Source organism: Pogona vitticeps, chromosome 14, assembly GCF_051106095.1.
Source record: "Pogona vitticeps strain Pit_001003342236 chromosome 14, PviZW2.1, whole genome shotgun sequence".
Lineage (NCBI taxonomy): Eukaryota > Metazoa > Chordata > Lepidosauria > Squamata > Agamidae > Pogona > Pogona vitticeps.
In genome coordinates, this window is record NC_135796.1 from 19433956 (window position 1) to 19461367 (window position 27412).

Below are 27412 nucleotides of genomic sequence, written 5' to 3' on the forward strand. Positions count from 1 at the left end.
GCGGCCCTCCAGAAGGAAACAGCGCTCGGTGGCCTAATCCAGCAGGAAGCGCAAGGGGCCATGTCAAAAGGACGGCTCTGCCCTGCTGCTCTTTTTGGGGCCTCGGCCTCCGGAGGCTACCCTGCAGGGCTGTTGGAACCCCTAGTCGGGGCGGGGGGAGAGGACGAAACAGACTACGGCCTCTACCCTGGGATTTTGCATTTGCCCAGGCTCGGGGGGTTGTAAAAGTGGAAAAGAAACTGGGCCGGCTTGTGCAAAAGTCAGCCGGCTCTTTAGGGCCGCTTGGCCTTCCTGTCGGCGTCTCTGCTGCCTCCCAGTTCCCATTAAAAAAGATGAATACATGACCAAGTCACCACTGGGGAGCCAGGAGGGTGAGCCTGGGACTTGGGAAAGGCCGCGTCCCATTTCCCCTGAACCACGAATCCACCCCGGGTTCCTTTGGGTTGATTTTTGTGTTGCCGTGATTCAGCCTGTCCTACCTCGTAGGACTGTTGTGAGGATAAAGTAGGGAGAGGGAGGAGGAGAGCCAAGTGCCCCATCGTGGGCTCCTTGAAGGAAAGGCAGGTTATAAATACAATGTATGTACTAAATAAATAACAAATAAATGAGTTTCGAGGCAACTGCTCCGCCTTCCTCGGGCAGGGACATTAAAGGAGGTGCCTTCAACGGGGACCCGGAAGCTCCCTCTGCGGACAACGACACGCCTCTCTCTATTTTTTGGCCTCTCTGCCGGAATCTACTTGGCCCCGCCCCTGGAGGCGAAAGCGGAAACGTGACGCGTCCTGCGCTGGTCCCTCGGCGGCTTCCGTAGCCCCTCCCGGAAGCGTTGTCATGGAGGCGCTCGGCGGCGCCGGAAGTAGTGGAACCGTTAAGATTCACGGCGGGGACGGAAGCGGGAATTAGGAGTCGATCCGGTTTGTCCTCGGAGTGGCGAGTCCGAAGCGCGGGGTGAGTGAAGGGGGTGTCCGGATCCGGGCGGCGGCGGTGATTCCTTGCAACAAACCCGTTCTTATAATATGCACGAGCTTATATTAAATGCATGCAAAGACCGCCTGCTGCGGCCAAAGGATTCTCATCTCATTGATGCCTTTTAATTATTTCGGAGTTAATGAAAAACCAAGTATGGAGAGAGAGAGAGAGAGAGAGCGGTGACGTCAAAACGCTGAGCGGGACGTCGTGACGTGTGTTTGACGTCACTGCATTCCTTAAACTGCTAATTTGCAATCGCAGCAGCAGCACGTGATTATTATTATTATTATTATTATTATTATTATTATTATTATTATTATTATTATTATTATTATTATTATTATTATTATTTTGAAATGTTGCTTTTTTGCAGCCACAGGACCCAGAATTCCCCAACCGGTGGAGTTACTGATGCTGGGAGTTGTAACTTTAAAAAAAATGTAACTTTGCCCAGACCTTGTGAGTTCTGTATTTGACTGCAAGTCTCATAAGCAGCCAAGACTTGGAAAAGTTACTTCTTGGAATTACGGCTTCCAAAATCCCCAGCCGGCGGCCATGCTGACTGAGGATTCTGGGTCTTGTAGTGCAAAAAGAATAAGTAACTTTTCCCCAGGCTCGGAGGGAGGGAGATCTCTCTCTCTCGGTGGGCTTTCTCCCTCCTGGTCCCTCCATCGCCCTTTTTCCTTTGCCGGAGAGCTTCTGGAGAGGAAAGGCAACCGCCTTCCTTAATGAAACCTGTTGGTTTGTCATTTCAGAATCGTTGCTGACTCCGCCTCGACCGGACCTGCCGCCCTTCTCTTCTCTTCTCAGCCCTTCCCTTTCCCGGAGGCCCCGATGGCGCTGCCCACCTTGCCTTCCTTCTGGAGCAGCCGCAGCCGAGCCCTCGAGCAGCAGATCGTGCGCCACCGGGAGCAGGAGGCCCGTTTCCGGCAGCAGTGGGAGCTGAACAGCCGCTATTTCAAGCAGTCGGGCGTCTACACCTCCAAGCAGGCCCAGTGGGGCTCCCGCCAGTCCTACCAGCAAAGGTGAGGCTGGGAACCTCCGCGTGCCGGATCCTCTGCTGGAAGGAACAGAAGGGGAGGGGAGGGCGGGCGCGCAAAGGACAGACGGACCCCTGCCCTTTGGACGTGGGGAGCCTTTTTCCTCTGAGCCTGGACCCGCCAGTTGCTGGGCGGGAGCCAACGTTGGCCTGGCACGATCCATCGCCTGCCCTTCAAGCCCTACAAATGGGCCTTCCTAACGTGTCCTTTCTCACAACGCCACTTTCTCTGCGGTGTAGGGTTAGGAGCGGTGAGGTGGTCAAGGCTGCGCAGGAAATGCAGTGCCCGTGCCACCTTCTTCCACGTTAGTTTCCCCAGCTGAAAGCACAAGATAAAGAGCAAAATATAGCCATCAGGGTCAGAAACAGAGCTCGACTGTGATCACTCTGGGCAAACGGAGTGAGAACAACTCTCCGTAAGGAGAGAGTTGGGAGAGAGCTCAGTCTCCTTGCTAAACAGGGTTGGTGGTGATGGAGGTGGTGAGGAAGATGCTGCCACCACCTTCCATGTTCTCCCATGTTTGCCAGCATGGACGCTTATCGCTGCGAGAAGCTGAAGGAGGAGAAGCGGATCAGCCTGGAGCAGAGGCGCCGGCGGTTGCAGCAGCTGCTCTTCGAGGAGCGGGAGATGCTGGTGGCAGAACTGCGAGAGCTGCGGCTGGGCAAGGACGAGATGAGCGAGATGAAGCAGAAGAACGAAGCGCTGAAATCCGCCCGGGAAGGGCGCAGGAAGCAGGTCCGTAGGTCGGGACTGTGGGGAGATAATTTCTCTGGAGGGAGAGAGGAATTGGGCTTGGCCGAGCTTTGAACCAAGAGCCCCTGAAGGCTCTTCAATGGAGGAATTGTTCTCCTGAGCGAAGTGTCCAGGTGGTGGGAGGGGGAGAAGACCCCTTCCCCTGCGGGCGGCCACTTCTCTGCAGCCCTAGTTCCCACGTTTCGGCTCTTCTGAGCCACGATCCTATGTGTAGCCATGTTCTCTCTGTGAGGTGATCATAGGCAAACATGGATTGAGCTGGACCTGGAAAAAGGGCCCCACCTCAGGAGGATTCCCCATCTCTTTCCTTCGTCCACAGATTGCTGAAGAGCGGCTCTACGAATGCTGGAAGAACAACAGCGCCAAGCTCCGGGAGGTGAGAAACGGCCCCGATGGAGGGTGGACGTGATCCCGCGGGCTTCTGCCGGAGCAAAGCGGGCCGTTTCCCGAAGGTGTAGGCCGACCGTGGAAGAAGCTTTTTTCCCTTAGCCTCGCTGGGCCACCCTCTGCCCAAGGATGCCAAGGGCGGCTTTGTCCCGGGGCGAAGGAACCGCCGGCCTGTTTCCCAGGTGGTGAGACCTGCTGGTTCTTGGCAGGTGCCGCACCCCCAGCGCAAAAATGCAGGTAGATGGAGGGATGCTTCCTCTTCTCTGTTCCCCAGGTGGAGACTGAGCTGCACAAGAAGCACGTGGTGGAGGCTTGGGGGGACCAGCGGGTGCAGAAGCAACAGGTAGGCAGGGCTCTTCCGGGATAGGAGAGGGCCCCCCTCCCCAGCCACCCACTCCAAGAAGGTCTCGGGCTGGTCTCGCGCCCGCAGGCATTTCATGTTTCTGTCTGCTCCCAATTGAGCGTGAAGCCACCGAGCGCGAAGAGAAGACCCGCCTGGAGAATGAATACGAGGCCGCCCGGAGGGAAGCCCTGGAGAGGATGGCGGCGGCGGCAGCGAGGAGGAAGGAGGAGGAGCAGAAGCAGGCCGCGTTCCTGCGGCAGCAGATGGAGGAGCTGCGGCTGCGGGAGGCAGAGGTGCGTCCCATATATGTGTGTGTGTGTGTGTGTGTGTGTGTGTGTGTGTGTGTGTGTGTGTGTGTGTGTGTGTGTGTGTGTGTGTGTGTGTGTGTGTGTGTGTGTGTGTGTGTGTGTGTGTGTGTGTGTGTGTGTGTGTGTGTGTGTGTGTGTGTGTGTGTGTGTGTGTGTGTGTGTGTGTGTGTCCTCCAGCTTGGGAGCTGTGCAGAGCCTCTCCTCTTGGCCAGGCTTTCCTGCGCTCGTGCGGACCCGGTGTGGACTATGGCCTGCCACAGGAAGGAGGCGTCTCCTTGCCTGGGGGAGAGTTTGGGCAGGGGGTGTTGCCAGCTTTGTCCCACCAGCTGCCTCACCCTGATCCTGCTGTTCCTGGGGCTGGGGGAGAGGAGACCCTTTCCCTCGCTTGCTTCAGTCTTTCTCGTCCAATCCCTGTTCCCCCCGAGGCTCCGGGGAGGGCCAGGGGAGGTGCATGCGCTGAAGGCTCCTGGATCTTCCTTTTCCTCAGGCCCGGGAGCTGAAGGAGGAAGAGGAGAAGCTGTTGAAGCAGCACTGGGAGCTGGGAGCCCTGGAGGCAGACAGGAAGCGCCAGGAGCAGGAAAGGAAGAAGATCGAATTGGGGTAGGTGGCTCTGCAAGGGGTGGGGTCTCCCTCCCTCTTGGAGAAGAGGAGGAAGGGCTAAGCATGAGGACCTGGGCAGGGGGAGCCCTGGGGCAGAGAAAAGAAAGGGCTTCTTCACAGGCAATTGCAGCTGTAGTTACTCTGCGATGGGACGCTCTGTACGTGCACAGATATGCTCTTCACACATCCTGGCCTTAAGCGCTCCTGCCTGCCCCCTCCCTCCCCCAGCCCTCTTGCATGCCTTTCTCTCCCGTCCTCTGAGTGATGGCGAGGCCTCTTTGCTCCCCAGGCGCTACCTGAAGCACCAGTATCAGGCCCAGCTGAAGCGACGGGCGCAGCAGATCCAGGAAGAACTGGTAAGCGGGCCTCGCGGGCGGGCAGGCCCACATTTTCGGGAAAGGGGGGCTCAGAAGGTGGCTGGCCATTTTGTCTTCTGAATCCCTGGAGGCTGGTTGCAGCAAGCGTTGAGGGAGCCGTCCTCTGCTGGTGGTCAGAGGAACTCTTTCTCCTTCACCCTGGAAGAGCTGTGCCTGAGAGTCCTATGGGAAAGGGCCCTTCTCCCCTCCCCCCCAGAGCCCACCGTCTTACGTCGCCCCTCCTGCCCTTTTTCCTCCAGGAGAAGGACCGGCAGATCCTGCTGGCCCTGGCGGAGAAGGAGGAGGGCGAGGACCAGCGCCTGCGGTCCGCCCGGCGGGAGCGAGCGGTGGCCGACGTCGCCTGGATGAAGGAGGTCCTCGAGGACCAGCTGCGGCTGGAAAGGGAGCGGGAGGCGGAGCTGGAGACCCTCTTCCGGTGAGGAGGACCCGTGAGCTCTGTGCTCAAGGCGGACACCTTGTCCGCATTCCAGAGGCACGATTCGGACCGTCCTTTGCATCTGAGCCGTCACGCCGGCCCCGGACGCCAGAGCTGTGCCTCCCTGTGACCCAGCAAGCTCCTTTTGCTAACTGTGGGAGGGGTGGGAAGCTCCCATGATGCCCGTCCAACCTCTCTCCCCCCCACACCCTTCCCCCAGAGAAAGGCTCTCTTTTAAGGACAGGCCTTCTGTCGCACTGAGCCCAGGGCTCTGAAAAAAAGCTGGTGGGCTGATACGACCGCCTGCTGCATCGTCAGAGGTGCAAAACTAGCTGCCCAGAACGGTCTTCTCTGCCGGTGAGAAGGTGGCCGCTGTCCCTTGGGCTCGCCTTCTTGGGTTCTCCGAACGGCTGCCGGCCTCCCCCGTGATGGGCGAATCTCTCCCTCTCTGTCCTCAGGGAGGAAGCCAAGCACGTGTGGGAGAAGCGAGAACAGGAGTGGGAGCGGGAGCGCAAGGCCCGGGACAGGCTCATGGCCGAGGTGAGGTCGCTGAGGAGGGTGTGGGCAGGCCAGGGGGGAAAGAAGGGAGGCTCCTGGCCCCGGAGGTGGACGGTGGGTGGGTGGGGGCCTGGGCCTTTCCGTCTCCTCCTCCTCTCTGTCCTGTTCCTCTGCAGGTCCTGGCCGAGAGAGCGCGCCAGATCCGGGAGAGGATGGAGCTCAACCGGCAGGCCCAGGAGGAGTCGGTGAAGCTCCGGGAGCAGCTGATCCAGGGGCTGGAGGAGGCCAAGCAGCTGACGCAGCGGGAGAAGGAAGAGGAGGCTGGGCAGAAGACCCTCCGCCGGCGGGAGCTGGAGGCCCAGGTAACGCCACCCCTCTCCGTGGCAGACGTGGAAGAGGGTTAGGGGTCCTCCTGCTCGCGACGGCAGGGACGCTGAATCAACGTGGCCCCGGGGTCGTGGTTTTTCTTTCAAGTGGGGCAAAATGTGTCCTTGGGCTGTTTGGGATGGAAACTGTACCCCTTTTGGAAAATCCCAAGGGAACGGGCGGCCCCTTCTGCTCCTTTTCTTCTGGCTTTTTTCTTTGAAACTGGGGCTCCCCTGTCTTCTTCCCGCCGACTCACCCTCTCCTTGACCAACATCTTCAGCTCACGGAGCGCCACCTGCAGGAGGAAGAGGAGCGCCGGCGGCAGGAGGATGAAGAGGCCGAAGCCCGGCAGGAGGAAGAGCGGCTCAGGATGCTGGAAGAGCAGGAGGCCCGGCGCTTGGCAGAGCAGGGCTACCGTCACCAGGTGGGGAGGCGGAGGGGACCCCTGGCTGGCTGGGAGTCTCTTCGCCCGAGAACCAGGGATTGGGAGGGGGGGTGGCTTCTCCCCCAGGCGTGGCCCGGCCTCTCTAGGGAGCGGTGGTGGCAGGGAGCCCTGCTTCCGGCCCCCTCGGCCCTGGGGTGGCCGAAACCGTTGCGCCTCTCGGCAGTCTCTCAGCTGGGGCTGCAGGACTCGAGAGAGTTGCCTGAGAGAGGGAGGGGAGGCAGGGCTGGCTTGGTCAGAAGCTGCATTTGTACCTAGGGAGCAGGAGAGGGGGGGGCTCTTAATGCCTCAGTGGGTTATATGCAAATATATTCGCGAAGGCTTTCACGGCTGGGATCTAATGGCTGTTGTGGGTTTTTCGGGCTCTTTGGCCGTGTTCTGAAGGTTGTTCTTCCTAACGTTTCGCCCGTCTCTGTGGCCATGGGCATCTTCAGGGGACAGCACTTCAGAGGACAGCACAGTATATATGCACATACTGAAAGGGTTTTCCTCCCTTCCCTCCTTTTCTAGCGTCACAGCTATCCCAAAACTGCCTGGAGCTAAAGACGGCGGCAGTGAACGCCTGGGTTCCCCTTTGGATGCGTTTCTACCCTCACGGTGGGAACCACTGAGGTCGGGCCCTTTTCAAAGGACATTTTTAAACGCCAAGGGTCTCGAGTTGAAAAGGGGGGCAGACCCATCACCCTGCAAGGCCAGCGCACTGAAGGCCGCCTCTCCACCTGTGACCGGCACCAGCCTTCCCTTGCTGGTGGATGTGACCGGGGGGGGGGGCTCTCAGGCTCCCCAGGTGAAGGTGCACGAGGGTCACGGTTGTTCCCAGGGAGGGAGGGAGAGTGACTGATGGGATGGCCGGCGGGAGGGAGGGAGCCCCATGTGCCCCACATAAGAGGAGAGACAGCACATCCCCCTCTTGGGACGGGGGGACACTTCCCACCCAGCAGGCACAGTTGCCCGAGCCCCGTAACGGAGGGGCGACTGGTCGGGTCGTTCCCCCTTTCCTTTTCCATCATGGAAGTCAAAAGGGTCAATAAAGCATGCGTTTTTTAAAAAAATTTTCGTGATTCATGCCTGCTACAGTCATTACCAGCAAGCCAGGTGGGGTGTGCCCAAGAGGCAGGGAATGCCAGCTTTTTATTTGGCATTGGCGTGAGAAAGGCTGGCAGGATGCAGTGGGTGCTTCAGGACTTGTCTGTCCATCCTGGCGGGGTCCCCTGTCTTTTGGAGAGAACGCCCTTTCTCTCTGAGAGGAGCCCCCGCCGTGTCCAGGCACTGAGCCGGCTTTCTGGGGAGCTTTCCTACAGAGTGTAAGATGCCCACATCCGAACCCCTCGGGCTTTCTCCTGCCCTTCGGTGCCGTCGCCCTTTCTTGCCCTGAGGAAAAGCAGCCGGACTCACTCCCTCTGGGCAACCGAGGGCCGACGTCTGCCAGGACATGCCTTCCCGAGGGAGGCTCGCCGGTTCCGGGACGTCCCTTTTGCAAGGCTGGCTCCAGTTTTTGCTGTCGGCCTTGAGAGGGGCAGACAGAAGACCCGCAGAAGAGGCAGGGTTTGAAAAGAGAGGCGGAGAGAGGAAAGAATTGGTTCCACCTATTTTTTGTTTGTTTTAACCCAAAAATAGTACAATACTTTTTAAAAAGGTAGTTAATTACAATGTGACATCATCATCCAACAATATTATGGCACTTGGTTTTGTTTTTAATATATAAATACCAACAGGATAAAACACACACACACACATCCTCTCCCCACCCATTCGTAACAGCTTCAGCTACAGCTCAGGCTTATAGAAATAGAAAGGTCCAGAAAAAGTAACTTTTCCAAGCTGAATGATAATCTCGCAGGGTGCCGGAAGCAAAAAACGGAAGCCCAAAGGCTCTCCTTGCCTATCTGTCGGCCGAATCTGCCTCTCCTCTTTCCCTTCCCGATATTGAGGCCCGAAACGCCCAGGCGGGTGGGATGGCTCGGAGACCTCGCGGAGGGCTCCCCTTCTCCCTTTGACCTCGAGCAAGGAGCAGCTGCCATCAGTGGCAGCCTCCAGTAAGTGCCTTGCCTTTCGTGACCCTCTCTCTGTCCACAGTCCTCCCAACGTCCCGTTTTCCACCCTTCCTGGCCTCTCCCCCCCCACCCTGCTTCTGACCGTCTCGCCACATCCAGCCAGACCTTTCGCACACCCACACGTGGCCTCCAAGCCATCCTCCAGGGAGGGTGAAGAGAAAGAGGGCAGTGAAGACTGCTTCACAGTGCATAGTTAAGTTGCAAAAACGTGTTTGCGAAGGGTCCTGAAAACCCCACGTCCATGAGGCGACACCTCCAAGGCTCAACAGACAGGGGTTGACGTCTCCTAGTCTCTTCTGGCAAACCCACGTGGCCTGTGGTGGCCCAAGGAAGCCACCGGGGGGGGGAGGGGGCTTTGGGAAATTTGTGGGGGTGGAGAGCAGGGGGTTCCTTTCCCACAGCCAAGTGGTGCCACAAAGACTTCGTTCCGGGGGGGGGGGGTGTTTACACTATTTAGTGGTTAACGTGATGTCAGCCAAGATTCTAGGATTGGGGCCCTGTAACCTTGATCTCTTCGTTTAAGAGTTTTCAACTGACGGGGAAAAGTTCCCCCACCCTCTAAAACAAAAGCGAAACACTTGGAAAGAGCTGGCGCAAGACACACAATCTCTCTCTCTCTCACACACACACACACATTCATCCTCGAGACCCTGGCAAAAACTGGCACAAAATAAGGCAGTGGGTTCTAAATAATCCTGGGAAATATTTTTTTTTAGAAAAGAAAATAAACATGCAGTTTCCTTATAATACTGAGGTTCCTTTAAAAAAAAAAGACACGGAAATTCACCACCTTAAATATTCCTGTAAAAAAAAAAAACCTTCACACACACAAAAACACACACACACATGGGTGCGCTAACACGTGTTCAGTTTTTCACCAGCTGACGCCCCCTTCGCCCCCCCCCGGTCCGGAGCCGCCCCCTCAGTTGGTGTTCTCCTTGGTCGTGATGGTGACCAGCTGCTTGGCGGCCTTGGCGATGTCGTAGGCGCACTGGATGACCTGCTGGGTGACCAGCTGGATGTCGGCTGGCGGGCAGGCGTCCGGCGGGAGGGCCTTGGTGCACTCGGAGTGGAGCCGGAAGGCGCTGGCGGTCAGCAGCCGCAGGGAGGTGCGCACCAGCTCTGATTTGGGCTTCTGGAGGGGGGGGGAAGGAGACCCTGGAGGGGGAGATCTGGCCAGCATCCCGTGTCCCCCCCCCCTTGTGGATCTGTGACATCAGGGCGGGCTGGGATTCCTCTCCCGAACCTGCCACGGCCTTCCATCAGCCTAGCCACCAAGGATTCCAGCACCCAGAATCCTCCCTCCCCCCCGCCCAAGTCAGCCACTGGGGATTTTGCGAGTCGTCGTCCAAAAACCCCCAACCCCACCCCACCTTTTTCCATCAGTTGATCACCTTTCCCCACAGCTGCGGAGATCCCGTGCTTCGGCCACCCGCACCCCTCCAAAGTCCTTCTCCTCCCAAGCGGCCTGGACAGGAGGGCCGGCCTTCACCCGGGCTGGAACCCCCACCTCTCTCTCGCCCTCCCTGCTCCGTCCCTTTGCCTGGCCAAGAGCCACTCACTTTTGGAAACAGGGCAGCCATCTCTGTCACGGCCACGTGGATCCTTCCTGAACACGGGACGTAGCTGCGGGGGAGAGACGGGCAGAAGGACGTTAGCCGAGCGCAGCGAAGAAACCAGCGCCTCCACCCTAGCACCGCTCAAGGGTTAGTCGTTCCAGAGGCACGGCGGTTAAAACAAGGAGGACCCACACAGCCAGGCCTCTTTGCACGCCGGGTCGTTCTGCTGGCGCAGAAGGCTAGGAAGAAAACATGCCAAGGCAAGGAGGGCTGGGAGGTCGGCTTCCGGGGGTCCTGGCCTGGAGGAGAGAGAGCGTGAAATGCCCGACGGGGACCTTCCTGGAGCCCAGACCCTCTCTGGCAGGGTCTGCATTCCCAAGGGGTGCCCAAAAGGGCCAGGGGCTGGCACCTGCCAGACGGTGGAATTTTTTTCTCCTTCCTTCTGGCAGGGCTCACAAGAGTCACTTCTGGAGTACGGCAGTCAAAGGACCCCCACCCCACCCCCCACCCCCCGACAGAGGGAGTGTGGCATCTCTTTGCTGCTCCCCCACGCTGCTGCTATGGTTGGTTCCTCGCCCACCCAAAGCCATTATTCCACATTCCTAGATTTTGCCCTCGCGGCACATTCAGTGGGCGGGGGCCTCGCCAAGCGTCTCCCTCGGCTACCTGTCATCGCGTGAGGCAAGACCGGCTTTGCTCTTGCAAAACGGGTGGTGTGAAAAGAGGATGTGGGTGTGTGAACAGCCCCGGGAGGGGTGGAGTGCTGCCAGGGTGGCGGTGCCACCCGCTGGCACCCCAGGGGCAAAACAGCCAGCAGGGAAGGCGGGCCACGCCCGGCGGCTCCCCTGAACAAGGAGCTCTCTTGTGCCTGCTCACCTGCCCCCCCCCGGATTCCCTGAAGATCAGGTGTGGAGCCACCTGCTGTGTTTAAAGGAGAGGTGGGCGGGGGGGAGAAGGAAATCGGGGCACAGCGAAGGTGGCAGGGAAGTAAGGCTTTGACTCGGTCTCTTCTCGTGCCTGGCCCAGCCTTGGGCTCTACCTCCGACCGCTCCTTGTGAGGGTTAAAAGGCAGGACCAGCGGCAAGATGGGCTTCTGAGTTAAGTCTGTCAGCCACACGGCACGCAGACCCTTGCAACCCCCCCCCCCGCCCTGCAGGCAGGCCTCCAGCCCCCATGCCCTCTCCTGGGCCGAGACCCTAAGCAGATCACATCTGGAGGCGCCAAGGCACCGAACAGGCCACGGCAAAGCGGGGAAACACACAGGAAGGTGGGGGAGCGTGGCCGATTATGCAAGAAAGGCCTGAAACTTTGGCTCAGAAGGTCACGCCAAGAGAGAAGGAATTTCTCCCAAAACTGCGCCCCAGTTGCATGGCTCAGCGCGCCTCCTGCGGCCGCGGGAGGGAGCCCTGGGGACTGAGCCGAGGGGGGCGCTAAGGGCTGCACGGGGCTGGGGGTTTCCGCCAGCGACTCTGGCGACACCAAGGCCGGCTGCCGCTCTGAAGCAGGTGCGCGAGCGCATCTCCAGCGTTCCTTAAGGGCACCCGGGTGGGGGAAGAAGAGAAGAGCCGGGTCGGTCCCAGCTTGCCACAGAAGGCAGGAAGGGGAGCGAACGGGGAGGGAGGGGGCTCCCCCTGGCGGTGGCTCCAGCCCCTCCTTCCTCCTCCGCAGCCAGGATGGGGGAGGCCAGGGAAATCATTCCTGGGCCTGAGGAGGTCGGGAGGAATCCTTTTTGCTCTCCCCTTTGTGAGCATTGCTTTTAACTTCCTTCCTTCTGCATTATGGGAAACGGGTGGCTGATTTGGGGCCAGCTATAAGCTGGCGGCTTGCAGCCATGCCTGAGACTCAGCCCCCCTTGCATGCCTTTCTTGCATGATCGGGAATCAGCCGGTGCTTGGGAGGGGTGCAGGAACACGAGAAAGGGGCAAGAGAGAGGGGCACCGTGCCTGGCAGGCAGGGACAGAGGCCGGAGTACCAGGAGGTGGGGTCAGGCGGCCGGAGGGTCAGAGGCTGGAAGGACGCTCGCTCGGCCCATGGAACCAGAGCACTGAAACAGCCCAGGCCGCGCCGGAGCCGGGGCCCGCAGGCCCGGCCGGCTGGCCTGGTGGCCCGGAGGGAGGAAGGCGGAAGAGAGAGAGAGAGAGAGAGAGAAAGAGAGAGGTGTTTTCCTGCATCGAGTGGGAAAAGATGCACATCACGGCACAAAGGGGGGGGCAGGCAGGCGGGCGAGGAGAAAGCTGGGCAAAGCACCGCAAGGAGGCAGGCAACGCTTGCAGGTCCCGGGACTGGGTGGGGGGGGTCGGCACCTTCAAGCCACAGGGGCCCCAATCCAGCTCTCTAGGGGTTCCCTGGTGTGCATGCCCCCCTCCCCACCATACCATGGGGGGATTTCCTCTCTTTTTTTAAAAAAGGCTCCCCCCCCCCCACTAAAAAATAATAATAATAAAGCCAGAAACGCTTTCCTAGGGCTCTATCCCTGGAAGGCCATGGGCTCCCCCTGTTTTGGAACTGCTGGGAGTCAGAACCTGGCTTCCTACCCTCCACACGTCCGGGAAGAACGACAAAAGCTGCTTGTCGCCCGAACGGCCCGGTCGGCGACAGCCCTCGACAAGCTCCGATTTACGGAGAAAAACGACCCACTCCTGGCAGACATGCGTGGGCATGCTTTCGCCACTTTGGGGGGCAGTGGAGGGGTGTGTGTGGAGACGCCCGCCTCCATTGGGGGAAGGCCCCTCGGCTCAAAAAGAAGCCAGCAAAACATGGCCCAAGCACTTCCTCCTGGGGCCTTTGCACGCGCTTCCCCCCCCCAAAAAAGCTCACCTGTCGTGCTTGTTCTCCTGCGCCGCCCTGAGCAGCTCCTGGATGTTCTTGGTGATCTGCTCCGTCTTGCGAATGACGTCCTCGGTGCTGGGCAAGCTGGTGCTGGGGAGTGCGTCGGAGTCCTTGCTCTCCGAGAGGGAGCTTTCCCCCTGCCTGAAGGCGCTCCGCTGCCTCGCCTTCCTGCTGAGCCTACCGAACAGGGACGTTGGTTCAGTTGGTTACCCTGCCTGATCGCCTGTGGTGAGTCAAATATCCCGTGCAGGAGTCCAGGCATGGGAAAGTTCGCCGATGATCCTTATCCCCCCAAGCCCTTAAGCAATGAGCTGCAGACGACTAAGGGACGCATACGAGAAACCAGAGAGCATGTTCAGCAAGGGGGTCGGCGTCTGATTGAAGAGGGAATGCCTGGACTCCAGAGTCCATGAACCCCAGACATTCTGGCCAGCAGCTGGTTCTAAAGGAAATGACCTGAGAGAGCTTGCCAGCTTGGGAAAGGCGATTTGCGGGAAGAGAGCCTGGCTATGCCCCAGCCCACGACCCTACTCGGCCAGCCCTGGTCCCTCTTCCCCGGGGCAAAGACCGAGGCGCCCCCTGCAGTCAGGAGGAAGAGACGCACATACCCCATCTCGTCCAGCTCCAGGGCAGGGGCGGCGTTGTCGTAGTCGCCCTCGGGCAGGCTGCTCTGCTTTTCCAGTTTGGAAGCCTGGAAAGAGGGGTTAAAAAAAAAAAAGGCCGGTCTCGTGAGGTCGAGAGGGAAGATTCCTGGGGGGGAGGTTCAGCTAGGGAGCTGCTCTTTCGAAGACCACGCTGGACAAGGGAGCAATGACCCACGGCCACGTCAGCTGCGGGGGGATTCCGGGCGCTGTCGTCCGCAGAGAGGAAGGTCTCTGAATTCCGGGACTGGCCACGTCTCTGGTGGCTTCTTTTCACGCCACGGGATAAGAAGGTGCTTTTGTGGGGCGCATCATGCCTCCTAGGTGGAAAAATCCAGCCCGCATTGCTTCTCTCTTGGGGCTCGTCAACACCCTACATATTCCCTATTGGTTTGAAACCAGTTTAAGGCCAAGATGTTTTCACCCCTGGGGAGTTACAGAATTGTAGAGCTGGAAGGAACCCCAAAGGGTTCAAAAAAAAAGTCCACTCTCTACGAAAGCAGGCCATCCCTGCCTACAGCAGGCCCGAGAAGCCAGCCCTCCAAGCTCTGTTTAAAGCCTCCAAGGAAGGGGGGGACTCCAACCCCCACCCAGCCCCCTCTGTGGCAGCCTGGCTGCCGAGGAGTCCTTTCTAAAGTTTCGTCAAAATCCCGTTTCTCGTAATTTCAGTCCATCGCTTCAAGTCCTGCCTTCTAAGGTTCGAGGAAACAAGCCCGCTCCGTCTTCCTGGAATCCTGGGAACCGACAGGGTTTTGTGGAGTTTTCTTGCTTTTTCATGAGCGCCCCACAATATTTTAGCTGGGGAGCCATGCACACACAGAGACAGAGAGAGAGAGAGAGAGAGAGAGAGAGAGAGACACCCATCCAGAGCGGAAAACTCCAAACCCTGGATCTTCAGCGATGGAAGGACGGTTGAACACTTCGGGAAGAGGGGTTAGCACTGCAATGGACAATGGCAGCAGGAAATGCCAGGGGTTTGGGAATCAAAACTCAGTCTAAGGGACTGATCCGTGTGGGTGCGTCTTTGCACGGGAGGAGGCGAGAGAAAGAGAGAGAACTCAAAATGCATTCCTCCCGGCCCTCGGACAGCACAGCACAGAAAAAGAGAGGAAGCCATTTCTCCAGCGTGTGTTAAGTGCACAATGCCAAGGGCCCGCGCCGGCACCGCAGCCGGCGCTTGGAGGAGAAGTGGCAGAGCGCAAAAGAGAGGGAGGTGGGCGCGCGCTGGAGGCCTCCTGGCTTGGGCTGCATGGAATTAGAGGAGGTGGAGGCAGAGCATGAGGCAGACAGCGGGCATGGTGGTGATCGGGCAAGGGTGGTGCAAAAGCCGGGGTGAGATTTCTGCTCGGCGGCAGGAGGAGGAAGGCGTGGGCCCCTCTGGGAAGCGGGAGGGGGGGGATGTACTTAACCCTTGCTGCACTTTCGTCTCCTGGCCAGGAAGGCCGGAAGGGGAAGGAAGGCATGGAGGAAGAAGAGCCGGTGGCCAACCCACTCCCCATCTAAAAACAAGGGAGAGAAAGAGACACTCACGAGGGACGCTCCCCGCGTGGACTCTGCCTCAACACGGGGGGGGGGGGGCGGCGCAGTGGGAGAGCCAGGGTCGGGGGGGTCTACTCCTCAAGAGGAAAGCCAGAGCGCGCGACTCAGAGACGACTGGATTCAGCCTTGGGGCTCAAAGTCGGGGCGGGGAGGAGGGGGTGTCAGCCAAAGGAACAAAGGGAGCAACCGCTTACGTGGGGAGGGAAGGGCTGCAATCGGGAGGGGAGGTGCTCCTCTGCGTAAGAGACCTCGGCGAGGGGCAGGTAGGGCTTCTGGGCGGAGCCGGTCTCGTACATCGACATGGGCCGGCTGCTCCGGGCAGAGGGCCGCCGAATCAAGGAAGGGTGGCCACCGGCCTCTGCGTACTCCAAGCCAGGCTGGGGGGGGAAGGCGTTTGTGGTGGCCTGCCGCCGGAGGGTGGTGTTCTCGCTCTGCAGCATCTGAAGCTGGAAGGAAAGGTTTCAGACTGGGATCAGAGGCGCCCCACCCCGAGGACCTCAAGCCCAGCAAAACGTCCGGACGGCACCCTTTTTCCGAAAGCTGTACGGCTGGCTGCGGTTGGGTGTCTTAAGAAGACCGTTGTCGCCTCCTTAAAAAAAAAAGAGATCAGAACAAGCCAACAGCGATCTCCTTTCTGGGCTCAAACTGGCACTTTTGAAGCACAAGCTCCAAAGAAAATCCATGTGAACCGAGGAGTCCCGCACAGATGCTGCCCATTTCACTGGCGCTGGGTCCCCATGGCTGAGGAGGAGGAGGAGGAGGAGGGAGAAGGCGGCGCCAAGCACCTCCCCTCTTCTTGAGTCCAGAATATCCTCGGCAGGCCTCAGCATGGAGGCACAAAATCCAGCAAAAAAAATTTACTTTAAACCGGGGCTAAGCAACAAACGGCAAGGGGTGCAAACAGCTGCCTCCCCCTACATCCGTCTCCCCTCATCCAGGTCCCTGTCGAGATGCACCCAGATCTTATTTGCAATACTGGGCCAGGAAGGATTGTGTGTGTTTTTTTTAAAAACCATGCCACCCTGAGTTTGAGAAGGAAAAAGGGAGGGAGAGGGACGGCATTCAATGCGACAGGGGGACCCCACGGAAGCTTCTGCTTCTGTCCCAGCAGGGATCCCTTTCCGGAGGGGCCTGGGGAGGCCCAGGGCCCCTTTCCTGCTCAGGTTTGGCGCTCTGGCCAGCCGGCCGGCCCACTAACCCCCCCCCCGCACAGACCCCCGCCCCTGGCTTTCTGCCCCTTCCTGCCCCTCCTCATGCACACGGGGGGAGGGGGGGTTTGGAAGAAAGGCGTGCTGAGCTTCGCCCACGCTCCTCATGCTACCTTCTTCTGCATGATCCTCAGCTCATCGCTCAAGTTGACGTTCACCTTCATTAACTGCTGGATTTTCGCCTCCGAAGCCACCAGCGCGTTTTTCACCTGCAGGTACTCCTGGGCGGTAACGGGGCTGTCGGACGAGTCGGATTCCAAGCTCTTGGGGGGCAGGGAGAGACAAAGCGGCTGCGTTTCAAACCGGCCTGGCTCTCTGGCTCAGGTGCACCCGCTCATGGCTCTGGCCCAACGCTTCCAGGCGAGCCGCTGGTGGTGGCGTGCTTGGGGCTGCCCGCCACCTGCCCAAAACACCTCCATAGAAAGGATTTCCCCAAAAGCCCCCCCTCCGAGGCGTCCGCCACCCGGCCTCACCTTCTGCCTTGCGACCTTGGCTGAGCTCAAGTCGGGATCCACATCCTCGTCAGAAGCGACACTGTCGTAGTCTGGCTGGTCGTTATCCTGGCTCTCAGTGCTGTGCTGGCTGTTGATGGACTTCAGGATCAGCTCCACGTTGTCTGCCAGCAGCAGCCACGACACGAGGAAAAAGAAGGAAGGACCCTTTAGCTTTAAGATCAGAACGCAACCTCCCTCCAAACCATTCATCCCCAAAGCATCCTGTCGGAACAGGGTGCCGGACCAGACGCCTTGAGTCGGATCCCGCCTTTGGGGGGGTCTTCCCACATTTTTATTTATTTTATCGAATTCATAAGCCTCTTTTCCATCTACAAGGCTGCTGCAGTCCCCGTTTTGGGGATCTCTTCTGCTAACTGCTCCTTTTTCTGGTTTGCTAAACGGAAACGGTAACGCAGGAGAGGAACTGAGCGGCCCAGGAGCCTTGTGTGACTCCCGAGGCTGACAAGGTGGCTCGTGGGCCAAAAAGCAGGCTTGGCCCCCTCCTGGAAGCCTCCGCGAGTGGCTATTTCCCTGCGTACAAGATCCACAGACACAACAAACTTCAAAGAAAGCCCACGTGCAAAATGAGAAGTGGTCTTCAGGCCACTCCTGCTTCTGTTTGGGTTTTTCTTTTTTCTTCCTCATTTTGGGGGGGGGTTGTCTGTGGCCCCCAGGGAGTTGGAAACGGACCCTCGTCCGCGAAAGATCTCATCCCTTTGGCATTTTAGGGTGCATCAAAACCCAACAAGGGGAAGAGCCGATCCTTCCGAGGGAGATCCAGAGACCGCAGGAAGACGGTGCAAAGAACAGGAGCCCCCCCCCCACTCCATGGAAGACTCCCACCGAGACACACCTTTGGAGCTCGAGGTGGGGTTCCCTTGCTGCCTCCGCTTGGCATCTCCCAAGATGTCGATGACGAGAGTCGCAAACTCGTGGGCGTTAAAACGAGCCAGCTTTTGTCTCCCCTGGAAGAACGAAGCAGTGCAAGACCTTGAAAGCCACTCAAGAGAGATCGGGGCGTGCGTGCGTGCGTGCGTGCATGTGTGGTTATAAAGAGCAGAACATCTGAACAAGGGTGGAGAGGGGTAACGTTGCCCCTCCGTACGGGAGGAGCGCAGGCGTTTTGCACGTTAGTGCCTTCACAAGCCTTCCTGCTTTAGCGCTTGCACAAGAAAGCAGAATGGGATAGATTAAGCCAGTGTTTAAACAGCTCACACAGGTTTCGAAGGGAAACGTTACCCCTTTCCTGTGAATTTATCCGTATTTTTCACTCCATAAGACGCACCTTTCCATAAGACGCACCAATTTTTTAGGAGAAGAAAACAGGAAAATATAATGTTTTCTTCACTCCATAAAATGCACAGACTTTCCACCCCCCTGTTTTGTGGGGGGGGAAAGTGCGTCTTATGGTGCGAAAAATACGGTATTTTTAAAATAGCAGAAAAAGTCTGTGTGCTTTAAACAAAACAAAAAGCCCAGCCTGTGAAAAACGAGTATTTTACTTATTTTCCAAAAAACAAAACAAGAAGGATCACAGCTCTTACACAACATTATTAGGTCTCTTTTACTCATCACCGGGCATTTTCTGCTCTTTTTCTTCTGTTGACCCAGCGCCGTTTCCCTCCCAGTTCTCATGATATTGAGAAACAGTCCCCCATGACTTGCCGCTTGGGTCAAAGGGAAGCGCAGGGCTCTTGGGATCGCCCTGTTCTGCCAATCTGACGGGCGGGACCATTTTTCAGACCCATGACCTTTGTGTGGGGGCTTTTCCAATGGAGAGTGGAATGGACCCACGATGCCAGCCTTCAGCACTTTTGAAACAGAGTCCCCACCCTCAGTCTCAAAACCACTGAGTTCACCTACCTGGTTCCGTGTGGAGGAATACTCTGGATTGACGGGCAGGAACGGGACCACTGTCGTCTCGGTGACGAGGGTGCTGTGGTTCTGCGTGGCAAGCCAGACTGATCCGAGAAAAGAGAGCAAAATCAGGACCAGTTGTGCTTCACAGGGAGGGGCCGGAAGCAGGTGGGAGCGGGTCGGCCTGACATCAGCTGGGGTACGGGGGTGGGGGAGGTGCTTCGGGTCTTAGCCCGAATTTTGCAGCAACTGATGCAAGAGGCAGGATTTTCTCCCGAAAACAGGTTTTGCACCTTGGACAGCTCTTTTGAAAGTTTGGCTGAAGGCAGGGGGACCCCCCCCTCCCAACGTTATCTGAGTCCCCAGCTTCCACCAGGTCTGGTGCTGAGCCTTTTCCTCCAATGAACAGACAGACAGGAACAGGAAGCTTTCCTCAAATATCATGCAAGGAAATATCTATTTCCTGGCATGTCTGAAGCAGCTTCCCACTTTGGAAGCCAGAAACGCGGGGGGGGGGGGGGTCGTTCAGTGCCGCAGAGGGATGCGGGGGCAGCTGCCGCCCAAGCCTTCCCCCCCCTGGGTTGAGCTCCCCCATTTCATTCCCTAACATGCAACCCAGTTTGCTTTGCAGACGCGGAGGGGGCAACCACAGCACAAGGATGCCCGGGCACTTGGGGGGGGGGAGTGAGTTGTGTCCCTCTTAGAGCAGAGGAGGAGGGCAAGCCAGATGCACGATTGCCACTTTGGGAGGGGGGCATGCCCCTGTTGGCTGATGTCACTGCCCTAAACGCTCAACACAGCGGGCCGGGGGAGGGGGAAAGGTGCACAACAGCCCCCAGGGGCCCTTTCGGTGCCAAGCTCCAGCAACCCGGAAATCACCTGCGTCCGTCTCCCGCCTGTCCACCTCGTCGTAGACGTCCATGGCAAGCTCTTCAAACAGGTGATTGCTCAACTAAAGGGGTGAAAGAACAACACACATCTGGGCGAGACTCGGTCGCAAAAGATGCTCCCGGTGGCTTGGGGGCAAGCTGCATTGAACAGCAACGCGTCTACCCTCCCGGCGACCCCCTTGCCAACACATGCCTCCCAGCCAACGGGCAAGCTGGAACATTAATTACCCCGGGGGGGGGGAGAGACAGATGTTGGGTAAGTCTATGATCCCAGAAAAATTAAAAAAGGAAACTGGCTGAGGAAATTTGTGTGTCGTTGCCCAAAACATGGGTTTTTCGACCCTTGAGGAAGCAGGCACCTTTTCCTCCACTGCCCAGTCGAAGAGGACGGCTCAAGAAATGCATCGGATACTCAAGAGTTCTTTACTCACCGACTGAAGCTTCTTCTTAGCTGCTTTGGCCAGTTCTGACACATCTAAACTGCTACGAAAACAAGAGGACATGAGGAGGGAGCCACCAGAGGACGGTTTCCCTCGGGGGGGGGGACGGATTTTGGGAGAAGGGCTGCACAAACGCGACGGAAGGAGGGTGCACAAGGGGCGGAACACAGAAGCCTATTCTCACATCCGGCTGCCCCGTGGGACCCGTATGTGGGCATCTCTACGTTCAAGGGTTATATTAAGACTTGCTCGTGCATGGAGTGATGACTCAAAAGGCATACTTACAGCCGCCTTGATTCCCAAGGATCAGCAGGAAAAGATAAAATGCAGTCGGTTATGAATGATGTACCCAAATAATAACGGGATGTTGCAAACCGTGATATAAATACGCTCAGAGCTTTATTTCTTGCGAGAATTATTTTACTGATGGGTAGATTTTCGATCTGCCGCACCGAGCAAGGAGGGCTAAGCATTTGGGGCAGCAGGCAGAAAAGAATGCCAAAAAAAAAAAAAAACCCACCAAGAAATCCTGACCGGGGGATCATTTCAAACCATCCCGAGAACTTTACGGCTGAAAACAGGAGTCCCAGCAAACGAGGCCATCCCACTGTTCCGCCCGCCTTCTTACCTGTCCGCCATCTGAGGTATAATAAAATGTTGCCCGCCTTTGTGATCTGAAACGGAAATTTCGGAAAAGCGTGATGGTAGAGAAAGGGTTTGGTTGTTGCCTTGACCCTCTATTTCCCCAAATGCCGTTCATAACCTTTGCAAAAGTTCCTCTCTTTTTTTCGAACCAGAACACTGCCTATTCCCCGGCCACTGTCTGACAGCCATCAAATACAAATCCTAGCCTTTTAAACCTTCTAAATTCAGTTACAAAGATGCCCGCTGGCGTCTGCTCTGTTTTTATCTACCCTATCCTGACTCCCCCCCCCTCATGTTTCTTTAAAGCTACTGTTCATTCATAACTTTTTACTTGTTTTTATTTATTCGGGAAATTTCTGTATTGCCTTTCTTCCAAAAGAATTCAAAGTGGGAACTGTCCCTTCTCCTCTTCCCCTCATTCAGAGGCACAAACGTCCCTGAGAAGTAAGACAGGCTAAGAAACGGGGACCAGCCCAAGGTCACCCTGTGGGTTTCGTGACCCAGCAAGGACTAGAACCTTGGTTTTCCAATTTCTTGCTCACACTTCTTACTGGTAGCAGGCACAGAAGAACATATTCCATATCCTGAGCTCCTTGGAGCTTTAAAAAAAAAGGAAAAGGAAAGGAAAATAAATCTAATTAATAGGGAATGCAAAAATAGAGCTACTTACCAGGTTTCCTGCCGCAAAGGTAGAAGGCCAGCCTGTCGGTGAGCTCATACTGGATTTCCACAAGGCGTTCTACCAGTTCGTGATGACCTCCTTGCCTATGGGGTAAAAAGGGGTGTGTAGGATAATTCATTCGGAACTCACTCTGGGCTCCAAGAGAAGTGACAGCTGCCCCCTTGCACTGAGCAGAGGGAGGGGGCAGGTTCTAAAGGACCACTGAGCTTTGTATTATTTTACTAGGCAGGGACCCCTCCCCAGCCAGCTGTCTGTCCTTCCTTCCTTCCTTCCTCCCATCCTTCTTTCCTTCCTTCCTTCCTCCCATCCTTCTTTCCTTCCTTCCTTCCTCCCATCCTTCTTTCCTTCCTTCTTTCCTCCCATCCTTCCTTCCTTCCTTCCTCATCTCCCACCTCTTGCTTCCGAGGTCATTGCTGGTGCCCCAGGAGAAGGTGGAACGGACGATCAGCTCAGAAAATGGCAAAGGCAGAGCCGTCGTACCCACCGCCCTCGCCCCCCCTCCCCACAAGAGGAGGAGAAGGAAGGGTCTCGTATCCATATCCGGCGCTCAGAATGCTTCTCTCGCTCACTTTGCATAGTCGATCGGCGTCTTCCCGCTGGAGTCCTGCGTGCCAGGATCGGCCCCGTACACGGCCAGCAGCTCAGCCTGTAAAATCTGACCCGTCTTGGCAGCCACGTGGAGTGGGGTGTTCCCTTTCTCCTACAAGGGGGAGGGTTAGGGGAGGCGGGTTAACGAGGCATCGGCCAAACAGCCATGCCCTCGAAACCAGAAGTAACGACAGGAGTCTCCAGGAATACATTTTGCCTTGAGCAATTTTTTGTAAAAAAAAATTTTAAAGTGTGTCCTCTTACTGGGTGGAAGAAGTTGGCTTGCGCTCCCAGGGAAAGCAGCCGCAAGCAGGTCTCCAGGTTTCCCGTCCGGACGCTGGAGTGGAGTTGCTGGAAACGGAAGCAAGGAGGGCGGGAGGGAAAGACAGAGAAGAAAGGAGACGGCTGGAACGTGAAGGGGATGCGCCTCTGGACTGCTATGCTGCTGGGGACAGCGCCAGTCCCTTAGACCAGAGGCCGCACCGATTGGGGATGATGGGCCTTGGAACCCAGGGACAAGGAGAAGGCCGTGGGTCCCCATGCTGCATGTCAGAACTCTGGATCACCCGGTCCCATCAGTGGCCAAAGAGATTCGGATCAATCTCTTCTTTGCATCAAGCACTTGCTCACTTGCAGAACTGACAGCTGCAACGCCCCTTCCTTCCTTCCTCCCTCCCTCCCTCTTCGTACAACCCTCTGATTAAGTTATTCTAGGACTCGTCCTCCCAGCTTACCTTGCTAAGGTCCTTGGCGGTCACACTGTCATCATCCCGGCAGGGCAGGCGATGGACAAAAGCCAGCATCTGGTATTTCGCTCGGATGAATTCTGCTTTGTTGGGGCTGTAAGAGTGGGGGGGGGGGGGTTAAAGATCTACAGCAAGATAACCCAGCACTCCCTCAAAGGCAGTCCCAGAGCTTGGAAAAATGATTGCTGGCTTTAAAAAAAAATAACAATTCCGAGGCTCCTTCCAAGCAGATTATTTAGTGATTAAAAATATATGCCTAACCCTTGATTATAACTAAGAATGTTATGCATCCTCTCCTCCTCCCCCCCCCCTTTCAGAGGAGGGAGAAATTCATTTGTTGTCAGTCCCGTTTCTTAAAAAACCCAGGAGGCTGACCATGCATGTGACCTGCTCAACCCCTCTGCCTCCCCCCCCCCAAGACAGCTTCTGGAAGAAGAGAAGTTTCTCTGTTTTATTCGCAGACGTTGCCAAGAACATTCTCCCCTCTTTCCGCCCATGTAGGAGGCAGGATCATGTTCGCCTGCATCTGTCGTGGGGCTCGTCACGGTTTGTTAACGATTGCGGCGCTTTGGGCCCCCCCCCGGGCCCTCCGGGGAAACACAGACCATGCTCCCTCCTCACCACCCCCACCCCAAAGGCGCCACTTACTGGACTTTGTCCTGGGGGCTCGCTTTGCGCCTCCCACTCATGATAGAGGCCGGATCCAGCAACGAATGTTCCCAGATGGAGTTAGCACCATTATTATACAAGGTTTCCACCATCTGGAAAAGACAGAAACAAGATACTAAGTCCGTGTTCCCCCGATTCTTCAGCAGCTAGAGAACTGGCTTCCCATCACAGCCGTGGGAGATTTGAGGGAATAGGACTCCGGGCTGTTGTGACTCAAAACACGAAGATGCTTTGAACAACAACTAGCAATAAGGAAGCACATTTTGGGGTCCCTCTGTCAGGTTACCGTCCTAGATAATTTTCAGTTTTCGATTTTCAGAAGAGATTGAGACATTAAAGCCACGTGTTCTGTTCCAAAAAGTTTACCAAAATCCTTGCAAATTCATTTATGAATCTACTGGATGTTTAAATCCAGAAAGGTGACCTGACTCTTATGTTTCATTTTTCTAATACAGAAACTGCAACCAAATTTGTGTTTAGAATGAAGAGGGGGGAGTTAAGGTCTTGCCTAATCAAAATAACCCTGTTTTTACTGTTCTCACATTTACAGATTTTACTGTTGTGTCACATTGATTTTTAGGTGTTGTATCAGGAAATCTGTTGACTGGATCAACAAGTTTTCAAAGAGTTTTAAACTGTTTTAATTCAGGGTTTGTTTGGGGCACAACTTATTAAACGCCAAGGCGGGGGGAGGAAGCATGACACGAGCTGCATTTTCCACCCTCCATGGCTTTCAGGCTGCTGGGGCTTGAGATGGGAAGAGGGTGGCCGGGAAGGAGGATGATCTCCGGGAGCAACAGGGAGCCCAATGGGACAAGCCGTCCATCCGTTTACCTGCAGCAGCGTCGCAGGCCACGGGGTGTGCTTCAGGTGCCTGACTTGGGAGATGTGGCGGCCGAGGCTCCGGTGGACGCTGCAGCACTCATCACAGATCAGGACCCCCCTGTTGATCGAGGCCCAGCAGGGGTCTGGACGGGAGACAGAGAGAAAGGGCGAGGATTGAGCAGGGAAGGCAGAGAAGGCCATCGGGGCTTCCTCCGGCTTTTGCCAAGTCACTCTCCCTGCACGCGCGCGCACACACACACACACCTTTTTTTTTTTTTTGCAAACTAGAGGATAATCCTACAAGGCCTGCCAGCGTAACAGCCACATCAACAAACTGGCCATCAAAAAAGGGCGCCCAGCTGCCCACCTGTGAGCAACGTGGGCAACTCTGGCAGCCGAGAATGGCAGTGAGGAACGCCACTCGGCGATAGCCTGCACCAACCCAAGTGGGGTGTGTTTTTTTAACGTGTCTTTTTTTTAAAGACAAAATTACAAAGCAATTTCTCCATTACTAAACAAGGGAAGAAGTCTGGATATTCCCTCTGCGGGCCATGCGAGGGTCTCTTGAAACAGGAAGCGTGAGGAATCGCACAATAGATTGTGGGCCGCAAGTCACACAGGCCAGGCTCCCTGGGTGAAAAGCAGCAAAATAGGAAGTTTGCTGGCAAAGCGCTCTCAAAGAGAAGCCGGAAGCTGGCTCACGTCGCCTTCCGCAGCGAAGGGGCACCGTTATTTGAAAAGCCTAAGGAACAGGCAGGACAGGGACGTCTCTGTCGACTGCTTCTTTCGCAATATGTAACTGGTTTTTTAGGAAAGATTTCCCCCCCTCCAAACAGTGAGCCTCTTTCCAAAGCACCGTCTTCTATTTCTATCCCTTGATTTATGTGTAGGTAAAAACTGGGGAACCTCAGGGCGCCTACAGGTTTCTACAACCGGCAGGTGCACACACAAAATACGGTGAAAAGCATGGCCTCAGGATAAATTAACATTTCCATTTGGCAAGTGGGTCGGGAAAGGAAGTCAAGAATCAAGGGAAACCATGTAGTCGCACACAGAGAATCATCTCACCTCTCGAGGAAAATTCTTGCACCTTCGTTTCAGAGCCTTGGGGAACTGCTTCAATGTCAACAAACTCTTAACCTCTCCCCTCCCATAAATGTCAAATACTCGTCAACCCAGCATCTATCCTGGTCAGCCCTCGTTTGCGACTCAGCATCGTCCTGGGCTTCAGTCTGGCCCGCCAGGGAGAAAGAATGACCGCGGCTTCCAGAACAGCATCAAGATTTGCTGCGCGCTTGCTCTTTTCTCTCCCTACTTTTGCTGTGCGCCCTCAGCGCCTGGCGAGCAGAGTCAAAGCAGTGCAACAGAAGGGGCAAAACGCAGGGCCCGACCATTCAAAGGCTTTCGTTCCTGGAGCTGGCCAAGGCGTTCTGTGGGCAAAGGCCGCGGCCATCGGGCGTCTCCGGGTGGACAGGCAGGAGCTTCTCAGAGATCCCCTTCAGATACAATCCCAGGTGGACAAGTCTAGGTATCGGGGGGATGGGGGGACAGGGGTGCAGGATAGGCGTGGATGAGACCTGTCAAGGCAGGTGTCGTGAAGAAGCCACAAGCCAACAGAAAAAAAGGGCCAGCCTTCCGTGGTGCAGTCGGGGGGGGGGCAGCTGGCTGTCTTCTCGCCACCTGCCATGAGCTCAGGCAGGACGCGGAAACTTCTGCAACCGGTTTCCTGTTTTGGGGCTGAAATGCCGAAATGCCTGCTTCTTCTCTATCATGTGAATTTCGTTGTATGTGTATATACTTACAATGACAATAAATTATTATTATTCTCCCTCCCAGTTTGCAAGTGTGCAATGAGGGAGGGAGGGAGGGTGTGTGTGTGTGTGTGTCCTCTGAGGGAAGGCAGGGGGGTAGAGGCACCTTCTCCTCTGTGGCTGCCCCCCCCACCATCCCCCCACCTGCTTTATGGGGAAGGGGAGAGAAAGCAAGGCAAGGGGAGGCTGGCCAGGGGGGCCCCCACCCCACCCCACGCCCACCCTCAGGCTGAGGCTTCCCTCGACATCCTCAGCTGCGCCAAGAGGCGCTCGCTTCTTTCTTTTCTTTTTTTAAAGACTACAAATCCCAGTATCCCCCACCACCACCACCACCAGCCTGGCTTTTGTGGGGTTTGCACAGCGGGGGGGGGGGGAACACCCGCCAAGCACGCCCCCTCCCTCCGCAATCTCCCTGCAAAACGGAAGGCAGGCAAGGAGCCCCCCCGTCCCTTCTTCTTCTTCTTCCTCCCCCTTCCGCTCAGGCACTCTGCCCATGCCCAGAGGCACTCCTCAGCCAAGGCCCCGCAGGGGAAATAAAGGCCGGGGTTTCTTTGCTCCTCGTGGGGGCCCCGCAGGAGTCCAAAAGCCCCCACCCCCACCCCCCCATCCTGGCTGCCGGACGCCTGGGTCCCCCAAATGGCTTCCCCCTCCCCCTCCCCCTCCTCCCCCCGCTGGCTCTTACCCGGAGCGCTGCAATCGGCGCACACCTCGCTGCCCCGCAGCCGCTTGGAGGACATGGCCCGGCCGGGGGTTCAGGCCGCCGCCTCCGCCGCCGCCGCCTCCGGAGGGGGGGAGAGAACCGGGGCCGCCTCGGCCGCTCCTCTCGCTCGCTCTCTCGCCTCCCTTGCTCGGCCCCGCCAGGCACGGGGAAGCCGTCCCCGCGCATGCGTACGCCATCGTCGCCCCTGCTGGCGCAAACGCCGCCATTCCCCAAGCCGCTCCCGTCCCTGACGTTACGCAGCGCCGTCGCGGGCGCGCCGCTCCTGCCGCGGCGATAGGTTGGAGGGGGGGGGGCGGCCATCTTGGTGCCGGGCAGGCGAAGCGGCGCTCGGCCATGTTTGTTGCTGGCCACGGCCACAAGGATTCGTATTATTGTACTGTGTTGGTTATTATTCCGTTCCCTTCTTTTCTATGGCATTTGCTGCTGGAGCGAACACTCATCTTTGCCCTTTCTTTTTAACCTCAGAGGAAAGCGAAAGCAAAAAAACACACACCTGAGAGAGGGTTAGGAAAACCTAAGGATAAAAAAAATATCTCGTGTGGGGTGGCTAGGGTTTAAAATATTCAAAGGCAGGGCAAATAATGGTGGCCACCATCGGTCTCCTCAAAGCACAAATCCCCATTTGCAGTTCTGCCGAGTCAGTTTGACAGGGGAGGAAAAGGGAAGCCCTGCCCTTGTCCAAGATGGAGCTGCCCTCTTCCAAAATGGCGCGTCTG

The 27412-nt window shown here is 56.9% G+C and overlaps 2 protein-coding genes across 8 annotated transcripts; one reads left to right on the plus strand and one right to left on the minus strand.

Moving 5' to 3' along the window:
- Positions 1 to 792: 792 nt before the first annotated feature.
- Positions 793 to 7550, plus strand: TCHP (trichoplein keratin filament binding). The gene is made up of 13 exons (XM_020801891.3): positions 793 to 948; positions 1725 to 1994; positions 2537 to 2744; positions 3082 to 3138; positions 3424 to 3492; positions 3612 to 3785; positions 4288 to 4400; positions 4690 to 4756; positions 5017 to 5192; positions 5651 to 5732; positions 5867 to 6052; positions 6337 to 6480; positions 7009 to 7550. The coding sequence occupies exons 2-13, from the start codon at positions 1804 to 1806 to the stop codon at positions 7039 to 7041; spliced, it is 1500 nt and encodes a 499-aa protein (XP_020657550.3). The 5' UTR covers positions 793 to 948; positions 1725 to 1803; the 3' UTR covers positions 7042 to 7550.
- Positions 7551 to 8074: 524 nt separating this feature from the next.
- Positions 8075 to 26922, minus strand: GIT2 (GIT ArfGAP 2). 7 transcript variants are annotated; one of them, XM_072983481.2, is made up of 20 exons: positions 26658 to 26922; positions 24174 to 24307; positions 23319 to 23431; positions 22659 to 22764; positions 22189 to 22275; positions 21906 to 22036; positions 21325 to 21419; positions 20638 to 20683; positions 20001 to 20052; positions 19559 to 19631; positions 18686 to 18783; positions 17676 to 17787; positions 16802 to 16944; positions 16487 to 16591; positions 15315 to 15566; positions 14991 to 15080; positions 13549 to 13631; positions 12929 to 13117; positions 10115 to 10178; positions 8075 to 9687 (listed from the first exon to the last, which is right to left on the minus strand). In XM_072983481.2, the coding sequence occupies exons 1-20, from the start codon at positions 26710 to 26712 to the stop codon at positions 9475 to 9477; spliced, it is 2241 nt and encodes a 746-aa protein (XP_072839582.2). In that variant the 5' UTR covers positions 26713 to 26922; the 3' UTR covers positions 8075 to 9474. The 7 variants fall into 7 exon arrangements, with proteins under 7 accessions (XP_072839582.2, XP_072839581.2, XP_072839580.2 ...); XM_072983480.2 differs by having other exon boundaries at positions 16442 to 16591; positions 20001 to 20049; positions 26658 to 26921; XM_072983479.2 differs by having other exon boundaries at positions 16442 to 16591; positions 26658 to 26921.
- Positions 26923 to 27412: the final 490 nt, after the last annotated feature.